The 16501-nt window shown below is 56.5% G+C and overlaps 6 protein-coding genes across 6 annotated transcripts; 2 read left to right on the top strand and 4 right to left on the bottom strand.

The window, feature by feature from the left end:
• Positions 1-1225: 1225 nt before the first annotated feature.
• PHYSODRAFT_338411 (pleiotropic drug resistance protein ABC superfamily) lies at positions 1226-5467 on the top strand (the record flags this gene model as incomplete). Its single annotated transcript, XM_009536212.1, has 7 exons — positions 1226-2305; positions 2381-2758; positions 2803-3021; positions 3110-3295; positions 3382-4590; positions 4629-4943; positions 5117-5467. 7 exons carry the CDS (start codon positions 1226-1228, stop codon positions 5465-5467), a joined length of 3738 nt encoding a protein of 1245 aa, XP_009534507.1.
• Positions 5468-6994: 1527 nt separating this feature from the next.
• PHYSODRAFT_522852 (hypothetical protein) lies at positions 6995-7555 on the top strand (the record flags this gene model as incomplete). The annotated part of the gene is made up of 2 exons (XM_009536211.1): positions 6995-7375; positions 7439-7555. 2 exons carry the CDS (start codon positions 6995-6997, stop codon positions 7553-7555), a joined length of 498 nt encoding a protein of 165 aa, XP_009534506.1.
• Positions 7556-7609: 54 nt separating this feature from the next.
• Positions 7610-9027, bottom strand: PHYSODRAFT_522869 (hypothetical protein; the record flags this gene model as incomplete). Its single annotated transcript, XM_009536210.1, has 2 exons — positions 7610-8719; positions 8794-9027. 2 exons carry the CDS (start codon positions 9025-9027, stop codon positions 7610-7612), a joined length of 1344 nt encoding a protein of 447 aa, XP_009534505.1.
• A 415-nt stretch (positions 9028-9442) lies between these two features.
• Positions 9443-10240, bottom strand: PHYSODRAFT_521700 (hypothetical protein; the record flags this gene model as incomplete). The annotated part of the gene is made up of 4 exons (XM_009536209.1): positions 9443-9662; positions 9747-9886; positions 9958-10066; positions 10146-10240. 4 exons carry the CDS (start codon positions 10238-10240, stop codon positions 9443-9445), a joined length of 564 nt encoding a protein of 187 aa, XP_009534504.1.
• A 1523-nt stretch (positions 10241-11763) lies between these two features.
• PHYSODRAFT_361838 (hypothetical protein) lies at positions 11764-13279 on the bottom strand (the record flags this gene model as incomplete). The annotated part of the gene is made up of 2 exons (XM_009536208.1): positions 12280-13279; positions 11764-12078 (listed from the first exon to the last, which is right to left on the bottom strand). Exons 1-2 carry the CDS (start codon positions 13252-13254, stop codon positions 11764-11766), a joined length of 1290 nt encoding a protein of 429 aa, XP_009534503.1. The 5' UTR covers positions 13255-13279.
• Positions 13280-14489: 1210 nt separating this feature from the next.
• Positions 14490-16436, bottom strand: PHYSODRAFT_305108 (hypothetical protein; the record flags this gene model as incomplete). The annotated part of the gene is made up of 5 exons (XM_009536207.1): positions 14490-14549; positions 14619-15061; positions 15121-15739; positions 15819-16138; positions 16205-16436. 5 exons carry the CDS (start codon positions 16434-16436, stop codon positions 14490-14492), a joined length of 1674 nt encoding a protein of 557 aa, XP_009534502.1.
• Positions 16437-16501: the final 65 nt, after the last annotated feature.

Here is a 16501-nt window from a genome sequence, read left to right as displayed (position 1 = left end):
GATTACTTTCAATGCCAAAAAGGTGGAAGTTCAATGCATCTAAAAACAAGGTGGAGGTTCAAGGCATTTAGAAATGATGGCGTGGTGTATGCAACGTGCATATGCTAGAGTGACCCCTAGTCGGTGAGGGCTTCAATCTAGAAGATCTTGCCTGTGATGTTAAGACCCAGTGCGGCAGACGAACTCAGCAGCTCTGCGAGTTGATCGAGTTCGAACTGCAGTTCACGACCATCTTGAAAGCGAACCGTCCAGCGGAAACCCTGTGGGGCCCGAGCAATCCAGCCAGTCTATGATTTGGCCGGGCATATAGCGATTCGTCACCTGGCCATCAGTGCCTGTGACGGGCAACTGCTTCATCACGTTCCAGTTCATTGGCATTGCAGGCCGCTTCTCAAGATCGACCATGAATTTGTCCTTGGCGAAATTGCATGAATGGGAAGGTTTTGGGAGGTTGCTCAGCTCCGGGACGTTTCTCAGCCTCGGGATGCTGCCTCGGGACGTTGCCCATGTACAGGCTGTCGCCCATGTCTGGCACGTTGTTGATCTTCATGGCATGTGCCACCGGGGCAGCTTTGGAAACACCAAATGGCCGTTTCTAAAACGGAACACATACATGCATTGAACCTCCACCCTTTTTTTAGAAACATTGAAACTCCACCTTTTTTGCATTGAAAGTAATCTCATCCCCTGTGCACCAAGTGGCACAAGTCCGATGAGCCACCGCGAAATGTTTCAACTTCAATGGCACAATCGAGCGCTTCACTCGCTTACAACACTGCGTCAAGAACTCGACATGCAGGCGTCATCGCTAGACAACCAGGTCCGTGTCTGGTACATCCAGCCTTGCATGAATGTAATAGCACCCGCCTGCATTATCTGGCCGATGCTGATGCCATTCTTACCACATGTTCAGGTACTCTCAAAAGTAATCATGGCTGGCTCAGCCAATCTACTCTTCCGAATTAGTCAGGGATAGCAACTAGATCCAGTAATACTGTATGACGTTCAACACTGATTCACGTCATAGCTTGTCGTCCTTCGACAGACTTCGCGATTCAACCAAGTTATTATAAATCGATTACTCTGCGCTAGGTAGAAGCCACTGCCGTTCTGGCATAATCGTCCTTTAACATCTCAAACCGGGCAGGAAAGAGTCGACAAGCTACAGACTCATTCTCGATTTTCCTCGCACCAGGCCAAGAAGACTCGCTCGACGATCAAAAGGATGGAGAAGAAACTCGGCTACGACTCCGGAGCGGCGTTGATGGCTGAAGGGGCCGAAGTGCTGCACCAACACCTCGCGTCCAAGGTCGAAACATCTTTGGGCTCCGCGATTCCTCAGATGGACGTGCGGTTCAGCAATTTGTCCGTCACTGCCGACATCGTCGTGGTCGATGACTCCGGGTCCAAGTACGAGCTGCCGACCATCCCCAACACGCTCAAGAAGGCCTTCGTCGGGCCCAAGAAGCGCGTGGTACGGAAGGAAGTCCTCAAGGACATCAGCGGCGCCTTCAGGCCGAGTAGAATCGCCCTACTTCTGGGCCAACCGGGGTCTGGCAAGTCGTCTCTCTTGAAAATGCTGAGTGGGAGATTCTCCGTCGAGAAGAACATCACGGTGGAGGGTGACATCACCTTCAACAATGTGAAGCGCGAGCAGGTTATCCAGCGCCTGCCTCAGTTCGTGTCGTATGTGAACCAGCGCGACAAGCACTACCCCATGCTGACGGTCAAGGAGACGCTGGAGTTCGCCGACAAGTTTTGCGGAAGTTCTCTGTCCAAGCACAACGAGCAGATGCTGACTCAGGGCAGTGACAAGGAGAACGCGGACGCACTGAGCATTGTCAAGGCTGTCTTCGCGCACTACCCGGACGTTGTGTTGCAGCAGCTTGGCCTGAAGAACTGTCAGGATACGATCGTGGGTGACGCTATGACGCGAGGAATCTCTGGGGGTGAGCGCAAGCGCGTCACCACCGGCGAGATGGAGTTCGGCACCAAGTTCGTGTCGCTCATGGACGAGATCAGCACGGGGCTGGACAGCGCGGCAACGTACGACATCATCAACACGCAGCGCAGCATCGCCCATACATTGCACAAGAACGTCGTGATCGCTCTGCTGCAGCCGTCGCCCGAAGTTTTCTCGCTTTTCGACGACGTGATGATCCTAAACGAGGGGCAGCTCATGTACCATGGCCCGTGCTCTGAAGTCGAGAGATACTTCGAAGATCTGGGCTTCTCGTGCCCCCCTGGACGCGACATCGCCGACTATTTGCTGGATCTGGGCACGTCCGAGCAGTATCGCTGCCAGGTCGAGCACCCGACGAAGCAACCGCGCAGTGCCAGTGAGTTCGCGGAGGCCTTCCGCCATTCGTCGATCCATTAGGAGATGCTCCGAACTCTGGAGGCTCCACCCGACCCTGAACTGCTGCGTTGTGCGACGCAAAGCATGGATCCGACGCCAACCTTCAACCAGTCGTTCATCGAGAGCACCTTGACTCTGCTCAGACGCCAGCTCCTGGTCACGTACCGGAACAAGCCCTTCATCCTCGGAGGACTTTTGATGATCACGGTCATGGGGCTGCTCTACTGCACCGTGTTCTACGACTTTGACCCGACCGAAGTGTCAGTGGTGCTCGGGGTCGTCTTCTCCTCAGTCATGTTCGTGTCCATGGGGCAGTCGTCCCAGATCGCCACCTACATGGCGGAGAGGGAGATTTTCTACAAGCAACGAGGCGCCAATTTCTTCCGAACGGGGTCGTACGTGCTGGCCACGTCGGCCAGCAACTACCGCTGGCGCTGGTCGAGACGATCATCTTCGGGTCTCTCGTCTACTGGCTGTGTGGGTTCGAGTCGGACATCTCGCTGTACCTCATCTTCGAGCTTGTGCTGTTTCTCACGAATTTGGCCATGGGGATGTGGTTCTTCTTCTTGTGTTCAATCGGCCCCAACGCGAACATTGTGACCCCATTAAGCGTGTGCAGCGTCCTCGTTTTCGTCGTTTTCGTCGTTTTCGCTGGCTTCATTGTGACCACGGAGTTTTTTGTGTTTTTGCACGGAACCCCGTGTGTTTTTGCAGTGGGCATACTGAGCGCCTGCGCATGGTCCCGTGCAGGGCGCGTGGATACTGGAACCAAGTCCGAACGGCAACTTGTGTTTTTCGAAAGAAATCCGAGTGCTTTCGAAGAGCACTCGGAAATTCCCGGACTATTTGATTTTCGCCCATTGGTTGAGTCCAATGAGCTGGAGTGTCAAGGCGCTGTCGATCAACCAATACCGGTCAGACGCAATGGACGTGTGCGTCTACGACGGTATCGACTACTGCACCAGCTACAACGAGATGACGATGGGTGAATACTACTTGACTTGTTCGGACTTGACACCGAGAAGTACTGGGTCGCGTACGGTATCGTCTACTCGGCTGCCATCTACGTCGTCTTCATGTTCCTGTCGTGTCTTGGACTCGAGTATCTCCGCTACGAAACCCCAGAAAACGTCGACGTCTCGGAGAAACCCGTTGATGATGAGTCATACGCGTTGATGAATACGCCGAAGAACACGAACTCTGGGGGTAGCTACGCCATGGAGGTAGAATCTCAAGAGAAGAGCTTTGTTCCGGTGACTATGGCTTTCCAAGATCTGCACTACTTCGTGCCTGACCCACACAATCCGAAGGACTCTCTCGAGCTGCTCAAGGGCATCAACGGCTTTGCAGTTCCTGCATCTATCACCGCGTTAATGGGCTCTTCGGGCGCTGGAAAGACGACGCTCATGGACGTGATCGCTGGGCGTAAGACCGGAGGGAAGATCACGGGGAAGATTCTACTCAACGGCTACGAAGCCAACGATCTCGCCATCCGCCGGTGCACGGGGTACTGCGAGCAGATGGACGTGCACTCGGAGGCTGCTACGATTCGTGAGGCGCTGACGTTTAGTTCATTTCTCCGTCAAGACGCTTCCATTCCGGACGCCAAGAAGTACGAGTCGGTGGACGAATGTATTGAGCTGCTTGGACTAGAAGACATCGCCGACCAGATCATCCGCGGCAGTTCTGTGGAGCAGATGAAGCGCCTGACAATTGGCGTCGAACTCGCTGCCCAACCGAGCGTGATCTTCCTAGACGAGCCCACAAGCGGCCTGGACGCACGTTCTGCCAAGCTCGTCATGGATGGTGTCCGCAAGGTCGCTGACTCGGGGAGAACCATCATCTGCACCATCCACCAGCCGTCCGCTGAGGTGTTCTACTTGTTCGACAGCTTGCTGCTGCTCAAGCGCGGTGGCGAGATCGTGTTCTTCGGTGAATTGGGTGAGAACTGCTGCAACTTGATCAACTACTTCCTATCGATCCCCGGTGTGGCTCCGCTTCCGCTGGGCTACAACCCTGCGACGTGGATGCTGGAGTGTATCGGTGCTGGTGTGAGCAATTCCGCGGCTGGCAGCATGGATTTCGTGAACTTCTTCAACAGCAGCGCTCTCAGTCGGGCACTGAAGAATAATATGGCGAAGGAAGGCATTACAACGCCGTCGCCAGACCTCCCGGAGATGGTTTTTGCTGAGAAGCGCGCCGCTAACTCCATCACGCAGATGAAGTTCGTGGTTACTCGCTTCATTTCGATGTACTGGCGCACTCCCAGCTACACCCTCACGCGCATGATCCTCTCGCTGTCTTCTTTGCGTTGCTGTTCGGCGTTGTATCCATCGACGCCGACTACGCGTCCTACTCGGGCCTCAACTCGGGCGTCGGTATGGTGTACATGGCTGCTCTCTTCCAAGCTATCATGACCTTCCAGAGCGTTCTACCCCTCGCGTGCTCTGAACGCGCCTCATACTACCGTGAACGTGCAAATCAAAGTTTCAATGCGCTCTGGTACTTCGTGGGCTCTACCATCGTCGAGATCCCCTACTGCTTATGCAGCGGGTTCTTGTTCACGGTTGTGTTCTACCCCATGGTGTGATTCACGGATTTCTGGACCGGCGTGGTCTTCTGGCTGGCCATCTCACTCATGGTATTGATGCAAGTCTACCTGGGGATGATGTTCGCGTACGCCATGCCCTCGGAGGAGGTCGCGTCGATCTTCGGGTTGCTGTTTAAGACTGTCTTCATGATGTTCATGGGGTACAGTCCGCCGGCCTCTCGATCCCGTCCGGGTACGATTGGATGTACAAGATCTCGCCACTTTGGTTCCCTCTCTCCATCATGGAAGCGCTGGTGTTTGCCGACTGTGACGAGCTCCCGACGTGGAACGAGAGCACGCAGGCGTATGAGAACGTGGGGTCGAAATTCGGGTGCCAACCGATGGAGAACTCCCCCGTGACTGTGGGTCACATCACCATCAAGGAGTACACGGAGCAGTACTTCGGCTTCAAGCACGAGTCGATCACCCACTTCTTCTTCTTCATCATCGGCTGCATCGTGCTCTTCCGCGTCGTCGGCCTCATCGCTCTGCGCTTCCTCAACCACCAGAAGCGCTAACTTTGGAATACATTTTCGCAGTAGAGGATACATTTTCGCAGTAGTGGATACACTTTCACAATAGTGGATACATTATCGCAATAGCAAACACATTTTCACTTATTTCTGTACTCGGAGCTTCTCAAGCATGGCGCGCAAGAAGCGGCGAGTTGCGCGTGCGGAGGACGAGGAAGCGGCTCGGCAGAAGTTCCTCGAGGCTCTGGAGGCCCAGCGCGCCAACGCGCGCAAGCAGAGCGCCGAAAAACCCACTGAACCTCAGGCGGCGGCGGCGGCGGCTCTACCGGGTTTTTACTACGACGAGAGCAAGAAGCGCTACTTCCGCTCTTCTCCGGCCTCGGAGCGCCGTCAACGCGAACAATTGGAGCTGAAACAGCAGCAAGAACAAGCTGCCGAGCAAAAACCGCAAGTTAAAGTGAAATTTCGGCGAGGATATGGGGTCAATAGTCACAATTGGGTGGACTACCTGACCCAACGACAAAGTGACTTCAGCTGGAGTGCACGAGGCCGAGACCATCGAGAGTTGATGCCACAATTGCTGTCGGGATTTTTGGTAAGAAAAGTTATTCGAGGCCTCGTGAGATGTAGGGGGCAAATGGTAATGTTATTGTGATTTTTGTGCCAAGTCGTCGCAGGTGGTGGAGCCTCAGGGCGTGTGCACTGCAGGCAGACTCACGGCGTTGGCTCTGCATCCTCGAGCTAGCAATCTCGGAGCACTGGGAGGTAAAGTTTACGATAACTGGAGCTGTTTTTTTGTTAAATAATTGATGAGGCTCTCTTTAACTGTGTTGCAGCTAGTAGTGGGCAACTGGATATCCTAGGGCTGAGAAGGATGCCGCCTGAGCCTGGGACTGCGTCTCCGTCGCAAAGAGTCCTGCCCATCGCGAGTTTCGATATTGACGGAGTTATCACAGCGCTACAGTGGCGTCCGGTCCGAGAACTGGATTTGCTCGTGTGCAGTCTCGGGTCAGGCCAGCGAAACAGGCAGCGCCCATCCGGTTGTGTGTCTTTCATGCGTGTGGGCGACCAGAGCTCTGGCGGGGGAACAGTGATGTCGAACTCACGCGGAAAGGTGCGAATTTGTGTCGAAGCTCTCATTTGTGCTACCTGGAATTATTTGCTTATGGTTTGGTGCTCTTTGATTCTCAGAGCTGGCAATTCGTCGATCCTTGGACAGCTAAATGGTTTGTTTCGAGCACTTGCATCACGTGAGACTTCCCCAGCGATAATGTTGTTTTGCTCTGGTTACTTTGTATCAGGAGCCCAGCAACAAACGGGAGTAACTTCAGCGTCGGCTGTGGCGGGTAAGTCCGTGTCTGCTAGTGATTGTCTTAGGTTGCAGTGGTATTGACCTGCCGCCCTCTCCAGATCATCGACTGCAGCGTATGTGGACGCGGTGGGGCAGGTTGGAACCATTCAGCTTGCGCCAACAGGAACCATCACCAGCGATGTCCACGCCCAGGGCTTCTACAGCACGGTTAGTCATGAACGTTTCTCCAGCTTAAGACTGATGTGGTTCTTACCCAAAATATGCAGGGTCATGTCGTGCTAAATGGTACGAAGGACGGTGGGCTGTGGGGCTGGGACCTGCGCTCCCCTAGTCGAGCTTATGAGTGGGAGGCGGAGGTGGCGGCGGGCCAGCCTGCAGGTTCTGTCCTAGACGTCCACGTTTTGGAGGACTGTTGCAAGGCTGTGGTGCAGCGATCGAATGGCGAGCTTCGACTGCTGGACCTCCGCAACTGCAAGCCAGTGGTGGAATTCGTGGCGGGACTGCCCAAGCGCTACCTGCCAAACCTTCGTTGTGCAGTGGACACCCACGAGACTGTGGTGGTCGCTGGAGGAGATACGCAACGCCCACAAGCAGTGAACAGCTATGAGCTGCAACATGGACGTTGCGTGGCCTCGGTGGAGGTGAAGACCGCAAGGAGTTCGAGATCGAGTGCGAGTGAGAAGCGCTCGACACTGGTGCAGCAGATTCAGCTCAAGTCCGGCCTCTATGACACTCGCTACGCAGACACCCCCGAGATCTGGGCACTGTCCCGCAATGAGCTCTACATCTGCAGCGGCCGAACCAACGATCCGATTGAATGAAGAATTAATGAGCTAGGCAAAGCAAATAAACTGACCTCGTAGCTGACAGCTTGGTTATTCTTCTTCTGCTGGTGGCGACGGGTCTTCCAGCAAGTCAGGCTGCTCCACAGGAACTTCACAGCGCAAGGTCGGCTTGCCCTCTTCATCCGGATTGTCTTCACTCAAGCCCACGCCACTGCCAGCCTGCAGGCGCTGAGGAGGTGGCAGCTGGAATGGCTCCGAGATGAACTTGACGCCGGTACCCACGTACACGTTCAGGAACTTCTTGCCGACAGCGATGCTGACAGCCCCCGGCCACACGAGACTGCGGACGATCGCCACTTCCCCCACTGCAGGCATTATAGTCGCTGGTAAACGATCCACACGCCATGACAAGGGTTTGTCCTCGCTCAGAGCACGGAGAGGTGGTGCGAACTCTTCTCCCTCACGCGGCTCCTCCTCTCCGTCCGCGTTAGTGAGAGGAGGCATAGGCGTCATGCGACCGTAGCGAGCGTTTATCTCCTTAGTAAAGTGCGTCCAGCTCCCCAAGTCCACCAAGTCAGCGGCAGCCTTGATCTCCGGCTCCTCGGCTGGAGCTATATCGCCTTCTTCGGACACCTGGAAGTATCCAGCTGGACACAGCACCGTGCCTGCAGAGATGCGAGCAATCTGCGCGCGCAGGTAGTTCTTCTCCAGCCCGGGGAACGGCGGGTGCCCAAGCACAGGGGCATCCAGGTCGCCATGCACATAACGACGCAGTTGTCGTGCTGCTAAAATCTGCTCGCGACGCACAGGAGGTAGTTGGACCCACTGGTATGCCCCGTTGTCCTTCATCACCCAGTACGTGAGCTTGTTCGCTCCCGTGGCCCCTTCCTCCGCTTCTTGGTCCTCCGGCTCATATGGGGTAGGCAACTCGCCCTCGGCGACGTAGTAATCAGCCCCGCGCCCCAGTAGCTTCCCCCAGAAGCGCATGTTCACAGTGCCATTTGTCTGAGCAAGGCGCTGCAAAGCCAACGACAGTCGGAACGTCTCCCCCTTGGAAAACCCCAGCCCAGCCCACTCGAACATGTTCGCTTCGTCCAATAGATCAGCCACGCCAGTAGCAGGTTCTGGTGGGGCTTCCTCCTCCGACTTGAGCTTCAGCAGCTCCAGAGCTACATTGCACCAGTTTTCTTGATGTGCTAGCTGCAAAAATTAAGACAATTGTCGCTTAGATCCACTTGAACTGTGCTCCTATGAGAGAACGAGACTCAACGTACCGCTTGCTTCTTAAAGCTCGACAACTGAGTGTTAGCATCCACGGTCGGCGGTTGTTGGGGCGCGAGATAGCGCTGCTGCTTCACCAACGCGGAGATATTTTCAAAGGTCTCATGCAGATTCTCGGGGCGCTCAACGATGATCTTGAGCAGCACGTCTCCCAGGTGGTCGTACAGGTTCGTCCCGTCGGCCGACTCCTTCTTCAAGAAGGCCTTGGCTTCCTCCAGCGTCGTCATGGCAGGCTTACCTCCGTTTGTAGATCCGCGCAATAACCACTCAAGAGACGCAAGTCGCTGCCGTCTTTGAACCGTCGCTCGACTCTTGAAAGGATCCTGGCCTTCGACAAAATAGCAGATGGCAAAGCAATGCAGACTTGTGCTTGGATGTGTACGTGGCTGGGTCAAGACACGACGAAGCGTTAAATAGCAGATTAGATATTGAGTTAGTGGTAGCCCGCGGATCCGACGCCTTCCCACGCCATGGTGCTGAAGCCTTCGCCCAAATCCAAGCCCGAGTTGTCGTAGTGGTTAATGCCTGGCGAAGACGTCGTTGCTGAACTGGCCCGCCGCCCTGTTGCCGCAGTTTTTCTTGCTCGCTTGCCTCTCGGCGCTTTTGATGCCTTTGTACCAGCTGACGAAGCTGCAAAGGACGTTAGTTTGGGGGGCTAATGAATTCGCCGCCTCTGAGATGAATACTCTTACCTCGTCGTGTGGCACCTGCTGCCTTCCGCTTCTTGCTGCCCCGAGCCGCTTTGCCGCCACGAGACGGGGGTGTAACCGGTTCACCTGCCGCCTTGCGAGCTGCATTTCGTTTGCGCTTTCGTGACTCGGATGTCCTGGTGGCGAGGCGATCAGCGTAAGACTTTCGAGACCTAACGACGTTGGCATGGATACACAAGACCATCAATTAGGGTGATATGTTGTACTTTCAATGTAGAAAGAGATTCCCAGCGTACCGTTGCCCAGCAAACATTTTACTGTAGTTGATGCGGCATCCGTAGTCGCCGCGGAGATCTTCCATGCACACGAAGTGGTTGAACTCTTTCAACTCCGCTCGCACAGTGGCTGGGCGTGTGTTGTTCGAAGACAGCATGGCCTGAAAGAAGCAATAAAGTGGGAGTGTTAACTTCGGGTCGAAAGGTGTAAGCAACTCGATGTATAGTTTACCTCGTTGTCGGAGATGTCCTCTACGAAGTCAGGATCTGGATCGGCAACTTTGTCTTGCGCATCGTAAGTGTCGTATTGCGACAAATCTGCGTACGGATTGTTGAGATCACTGCACAGCAGCACAAGCAAGAAGTTAATACGTGCATGAATCCCGCAACAATACTATAACAAACTCTAGGGCGACATACCCGTCATCAAATGAGTAGCTGTGGCTGCGAGCTGGCGGGCTGGAAGACAAGTCGACGAAATGGTCGTCTGGAGTACCGCCTATCGGTAGTGGCATCAATAGCAGCATCAGTAAAGTACAACATGGCGAGTATACCCGAGGCAACAGCTTACCTGACTGCAGCGACGTCTCACAAATCATACACTCCTTGCTCCCGGGCGGGTTCAAATTCGTGCACACAGGACACTCGACATCCTTCCCCGCTGGTTTCTTACGCTCATCTTCACGTGACCGATCACAAACTTCACATTGAGTTGTGCCAGGAGCGTTGAATGTCGTGCAAACCTTACATCTCCACCTCTCGTCCGACGCCCCATTCAAAGTTGGGACATTCTTCCTCCTGTCGGTAAAACAGGCATCGCATTCCGTACGCTCCGGGGAATTGAGGTTCGTGCAGATATGACAGGCCCATTTCAAGTCTGATCCAGTCGTCGTTGTCGTCTCCGGTGTACGCGGAACATCCCTGTATCTCTTGCAGCTGCAGCTTGTACACTCCATCGCGCTCTGAGTATTGAGATTAGTGCATATCTGGCACACCCATTTATCCTCCCACGAATCGTCGTCCTCTCCACTCTTGTTTCTCCTCAGCTTCTTGGGCTCTTCCTCTTCATCATCTGAATCACTCAGATCCAGCCCTGCACTCGCCAGCTTTTCCTCAATTAATGGTTCTTCAATGAGCACTTTACTTGCGGGCATGAAGCCAGGATACTTTGGAGGAGATGCAACAGGCACCACATCGTCATCATCGCATATTTCCTCGCAATCCTCCCGCCTCTTTGACTCGTCGGCTGCACTCGGATCCTCCACCACGTCTTCCACCACTGGAACGGCGAATACTGAGGCCCCAGACCCCAGTAGATTGAAGCACGGCTCCATAGCCGTGTCCTCCTCCTCCTCTTCTTCCTCCTCCTGCTTCTCCCCCTGTTCCTCCACGGTCACCATTGGCTCCATAGCATTAGCATTCCTGTGCACTTCATTTGCAACCTTCGGTTCCTGTTCTGCGTCTCTCTCCGTAGCGTCAAAACCTGCAGCCTGCTCTGCAGTCCCTGGCTCACTCCGTTGGCTCTCCTGCTTGCTCTCTCGCTCCACAGCTCCCATTCGTCGCCAACTTCCGCGTCGTCTGTTCACCACGAGTCTAGTTTCTTGCCTCCACGTAGCAGCGGAGCTGGAATCGCCCTGGGAGCGCGCTGAGGAGCTGAAAAAGACGCCTGATGCTGGACGATACACATGCTGCACTTCGAAGCCTGTAGCGACAGCTGCAGGAGGTTCTAGGGGCTGAGAATTCTTGAGCAGGTGCGCCGGTGGACGCTCATTGTCGCAAGCTTGGCAGCGGTCGTCGTCCGCGCTGTTGAGCAGCGTGCACAGCGGGCAACTCCAGTCCTCGCAGACCTCCTGCTGCCTGGTCCGCGCCATTTTCAAAACTGGTGCAATTGTTACCCGCGGAAAATACACACCTGTGATTGGTTGAAAGAGGACAAACAACGATTTGGATTGGATGAAAAAAGGTACCTTTGAAACTTATTGAACCTACTCACTCAGAATACTTATAATAATGCTGCATCACAGGATGTAGCCATCTCTCATGCACCTTGAAGCCATTCGTGCTTCAAGAGCTCCGTTGCAGTGGCTCGCGACTCCGGCGAGATGTCCAACATGCTCTGCACGAAGCTCTTGGCCGCTGGAGAGACCTTGCTCCATTGCGGCTGGTCGTACCACAGGGCACCAAGGCTGATGAGCTTGAACAGCTCCGTGTCGTTCTTGGCCTCGTCGAACGGCACCACGCCGCTGAGCATCATGTAGGTCATGATGCCCGTGCTCCAGATGTCGGCCGGCGTGCCGTGCAGACGGCCGGACACGAGCTCCGGGCTCAGATACTGCGGGGTGCCGCACATGGTCTGCAGACGGCGGTTGGCCAGCTGCAGCTCCTCGGAGAGACCAAAGTCCGCGAGCTTCGCCGTCAAGTTCCCGTCCTCGCTCTCGGTGAGCATAACATTCTCCGCCTTGATGTCACGGTGCACCTGCCCCATGGCGTGGCAGTACTCGAGAGCAGACAGGGTCTGCTTGAGGATCCGCTTGGCGATCTGCTCCGGGACGACCTTGTGCTCGTCCAGCATCTTGCGCACGCTGCCGCGGTTGCAGTACTCGAGCACGAGCAGGTACTTGCCGTCCTCGTTGTAGAAGCCGTGGTGCGAGATGATGTTCGGGTGCTTGAGGCGGTTGAGCGCGCCCACCTCGGCGATAAGCATCTCGCCTCCTTCCTCGGTCAGGGCGTCGTCGTCTTTGATGGATTTGACCGCGACGATCTCGCCAGTGTCTCGGTGGGTGGCCTTGAAGACCGTGGAGAACTTGCCCGTGCCGAGCTCCGGGCCGAGCTTGTAAGTGTCTTTAAAGTCCGCCTCGACGTCCTCCGCGTCAGCCTCAGTTTCCTGCTGCTGCTCCAGCTCGTGCACTGCTCTGGAGGCGGCGACGGCGTGGTCGCTCATGGAGTTGACGAACCGGTGGATGAGGCCCTGGCCCTCTTCGCGCGGGAAGGACCAGGACGTCAAGTTCTCGTCCACCTCGACGCAGTTGTCGATTCCGGCGATGCGCAGCACCTTCTCCATGTCCTGGTCGCTCACTTGGGAGCCGCGCACCGTGGCCCACGAGCGCGGCGGCAGCACGCCCTTGGGCAGGCCGGCCTTCTCCAGGTAGCTCTGCGGCATCATGCGGATGACTTTGGCGCCAGGGCACAGCAGCTCCTCGACCTGCTGGGCCGGCAGGTCGCCCATGAGGCTCACGTAGAGCGTGTGCGCGTTGGTGGCCTGCGTGGCCAGCGCCTGGCGCACGTCGGTGCCCAGGAACACGAGGTCGCAGTCGGCCAGCACGTCCTGGTTGGCTGCGGTGGTGGTGAAGCCCAGGCCGTGGAACACGCGGCGCCGCTCCTCGGACGGGTCCGCGGCCAGCAGCGTGGACACGAGGCGCTGCTTCTTGTAGCTGAACTTGCGCTGCGGCGCCACGTTCTTGACCAGCTCGCGGGCCACGCGCTCGGCCAAGCGGCCGGAGCCGATGAAGCCCACGCTGACGACGGGCATGAGAGTCACAATAACGGAACGCGGCTTGGGCTCTTCGACGCCGAATAGAAAGTGGAGCAGCAGCGCAGCGGACGCGCAGGGTGTCTATCGGTTGTTGCAGTGCGCCGCTCTTATGCTTGGGGTGTGCATGGACGAGCCTTTGGCTGCACTTTTGATGGCCACTATCAGTCACTGGGGGCTTGGGACCCGTTCTTGTGGTTTCCCGAAGCGGTCGTGTCTATAGTTGGTGTGATTCTTGAGAGTGATAATGTTGGGTTTTTTCGGACCACTTGGGTTTCGTAAGCACGTCTGTCTACCCGGATAAGGAGATTCCGAGTGAGCCAGCCAGCCATCCTCCGCATGCGAAGGTGATCGATCCATCCCCTCTAGCTGGCCGTTGCCAACGCTGCAGGCGCCGTTGCTGCCGGTTGCTAATGACAGCGAGGGCGAGATTCGACCAGCCGCCACAGGCAAATCGCAGGCGGTTGGTCCACGTTAATTTCGATGATTTTCAGTGAAAAGTTTTCACGCAGCAAACCAGGCCGCTTGGAGCGCTCGACGTGGCCTGCGTCTAACTAAACTCGCAGCTGGCTGCCGCCAAAGTCACGTCAGGCTGGTGCAAAGTTGGCCACGGCCGGCGTGCAATTGCATCGCACCGGTACGGGGTCCGATTGGAAGCGGACGGGGATTACACTGTAGACTCAACTTCCAGTTGCGAGCGTACGGAGCCCCGTTTGGCCGCGATTTGTGCCCGCGATTGGCGCCCACGCGTGCTTACTCGCCGCGCGTCATGGACCATTCCAAAGTTTAGTATCCTAGACTCTAGGAGGCTACTAGTAGAGAGACTAGTAGGCTACTAGTAGAGACCAGATACTTTTCGGGCGAGCATGACGAGCGGGCGGGCAATGCGTGGTCGAGATCGCACCTTGTCACATGCGCCCGCGCGAGTGGCAGCGCGCGTCTGTGCGGCCGCCGTGCAAGCGTTTGGCCCGCGCTTCGTCTATGGTCTGCGGCCGGGATCCCGGCGGGCCGCGGCATCGCCGGCCAAAATGGGGGGTCTCCACTAACATGTACCGCACCTGCATTCCTGCTTCTACTGTATTGCTTTACGGCGCGTCCGACATGGGACGCTAACGAATCTCCGACTTCTTCTGCTTGGAGCGCGGCCCCCGGATTGTTAAACAACTGTTCGCAAGTTGAAGGCGCGGCAAGTTCAACGAGCGGGTGAGCTGCCGGCCTGCATGGCTACTCTGAGCTCAGGGCTCGGTAGCAGGAGCGTCGTCCTTGGGCTTCATGGCCGGGAACATGATGACCTCCTGCGGCAATACAGACGCCACGAGTAAGTGCAAAGAATGAAGCAAAAGAGCTCAAGACGGCCAACGTACCCGGATGTGGGGCTTGCCCGAGAGCAGCATGACCAGGCGGTCGATGCCGATGCCGAAACCGCCCGTGGGCGGCAGGCCGTACTCGAGCGCCGTGCAGAACTCGTCGTCCTTGCCGTGCGCCTCGCTGTCGCCGCGCTGCTGGTCCGCCTGCTGGGCCGCGAACCGCCGGCGCTGGTCGAACGGGTCGTTGAGCTCCGTGTACGCGTTGCACAGCTCCTTGCCCGCCACGAAGAGCTCGAAGCGCTCGGTCACGCTCTGCTGCTCGCGGTGCGCCTTGGCCAGCGGACTCATGCACGTCGGGTGGTTGAACAGGAACGTCGGGTTCACGCACTTGGGCTCGACGAAGTGGCCGATGAGCTTGTCCACCAGACGCGTGCACGTGTGCGGCTTGGCGCAGTCCACGTTGTGGCGCTCGCACAGCTCCAGCAGTGCCGGGATCGAGTCTGCAGCATGAGATACAGCCCTAGTGAGCACACACAATACACAGCAATAAGCTACGTACACGCAGTCGCACCAGGGGAGTTGACGTCGGGCAGTTTCTCTCCGAGGCACTCCTCGAGCGTCTCGAGGATCGGGAGCCGCTTGAAGGGCGGCGTGAAGTCGATCTCCACCATAGCGGGCTCGTCTTCAGCGGCATCTCCCTCTTCATCGGCCGCCGCCTCCTCCATCGGATACTGGATCTTGTACGATCCGGTCACATCCTTGGCGATGCCCGAGATCATCTCCTCCGCCGTGTCCATGAGCGTGTTGTAGTCCGCGTACGCCTGGTAGAACTCGCAGATGGTGAACTCCGGGTTGTGCGTCGCGTCGATGCCTTCGTTGCGGAAGACCTTGCCGATCTCGAACACGCGGTCGAAGCCGCCGATGACCAATTGCTTCAGGAACAGCTCGGGCGCAATGCGCAGGTACAGATCCTTCCCCAGCGCCCGTGAGTTGGTCACGAACGGCTGCGCAGCCGCACCACCCGCCGCCGAGAACAGCATCGGCGTCTCCACCTCCATAAAGTTACGGTCCTCCAGGTATCTCCTAATTCCTCGCACCACCTTTGCGCGGGTCTCGAATATCGGACGCACTCCCGGGTTCGTGAGCAGGTCCAGGTACTTCTTGCGGAAGCGGATCTCCTGTCAACATCAAAATTCAAAACCGACCTTCGGGTCAACACCCAATGCTAATAAACCGTTCTAAGCTAACGCCACTCACCGGCTCCTTGATGCCGTATTTACTGTTCGGGAAGGGCTGGATGCAAGGCGCCAGCACTTCCAACTGCCTCGGGATGATACTCAGCTCGCCCTTGCCGGACTTGCCCGGGAACCCCTTCACTCCGATAATATCGCCGCGACGCAGACTCTCGTGCAGCGCCCTAAACTCCTTCTTCACTGCCTCGCTGTCTCCCGTAGCAGCTGCATCTCCTCGACCTTCAAAGTGCTTGACTTCGGACAAAACTTGCACCGTGTGGCCGTCGCTCTGCAGATCCAGGAACACGAGGTTCTTGCTGGCGTGACGGATCGCCACAATACGTCCTGCCACCCACACAAACACGTAAATTTACACTGCTTTATTGCATTTTGATGTAAATATTGACGTACCTGCCAATGCGACGCTCTCGTCCGTGCAACGAGCTTTGGGTTCAAGAGCGTCGAACTTGCTCTGGTACTCCTGCAATGACATGGTCACGGGGAAGAAGTGCGGGTACTGCTGGAACTTGGGCACGCTCTGGAAGCGCTCCATAGCCTCGGTCACCGACGCCGACGGTGCCGCCGTCGACAGCAGCCGCCGGGCAGAGCCGCCATGGCGCAGCCACACATTGCGCAGCATCATTGCAATTGATTCGCACGACAATGGGATAGTTGGTATGGGTCTGGATGGTGTGATGCGTTTTAACA

This window comes from Phytophthora sojae (genome assembly GCF_000149755.1).
Source record: "Phytophthora sojae unplaced genomic scaffold PHYSOscaffold_9, whole genome shotgun sequence".
NCBI classification, from domain to species: Eukaryota; Oomycota; class Peronosporomycetes; order Peronosporales; family Peronosporaceae; genus Phytophthora; species Phytophthora sojae.
Note: the sequence above shows the minus strand (reverse complement) of the source record. Positions and strands in the feature narration are given on the sequence as shown.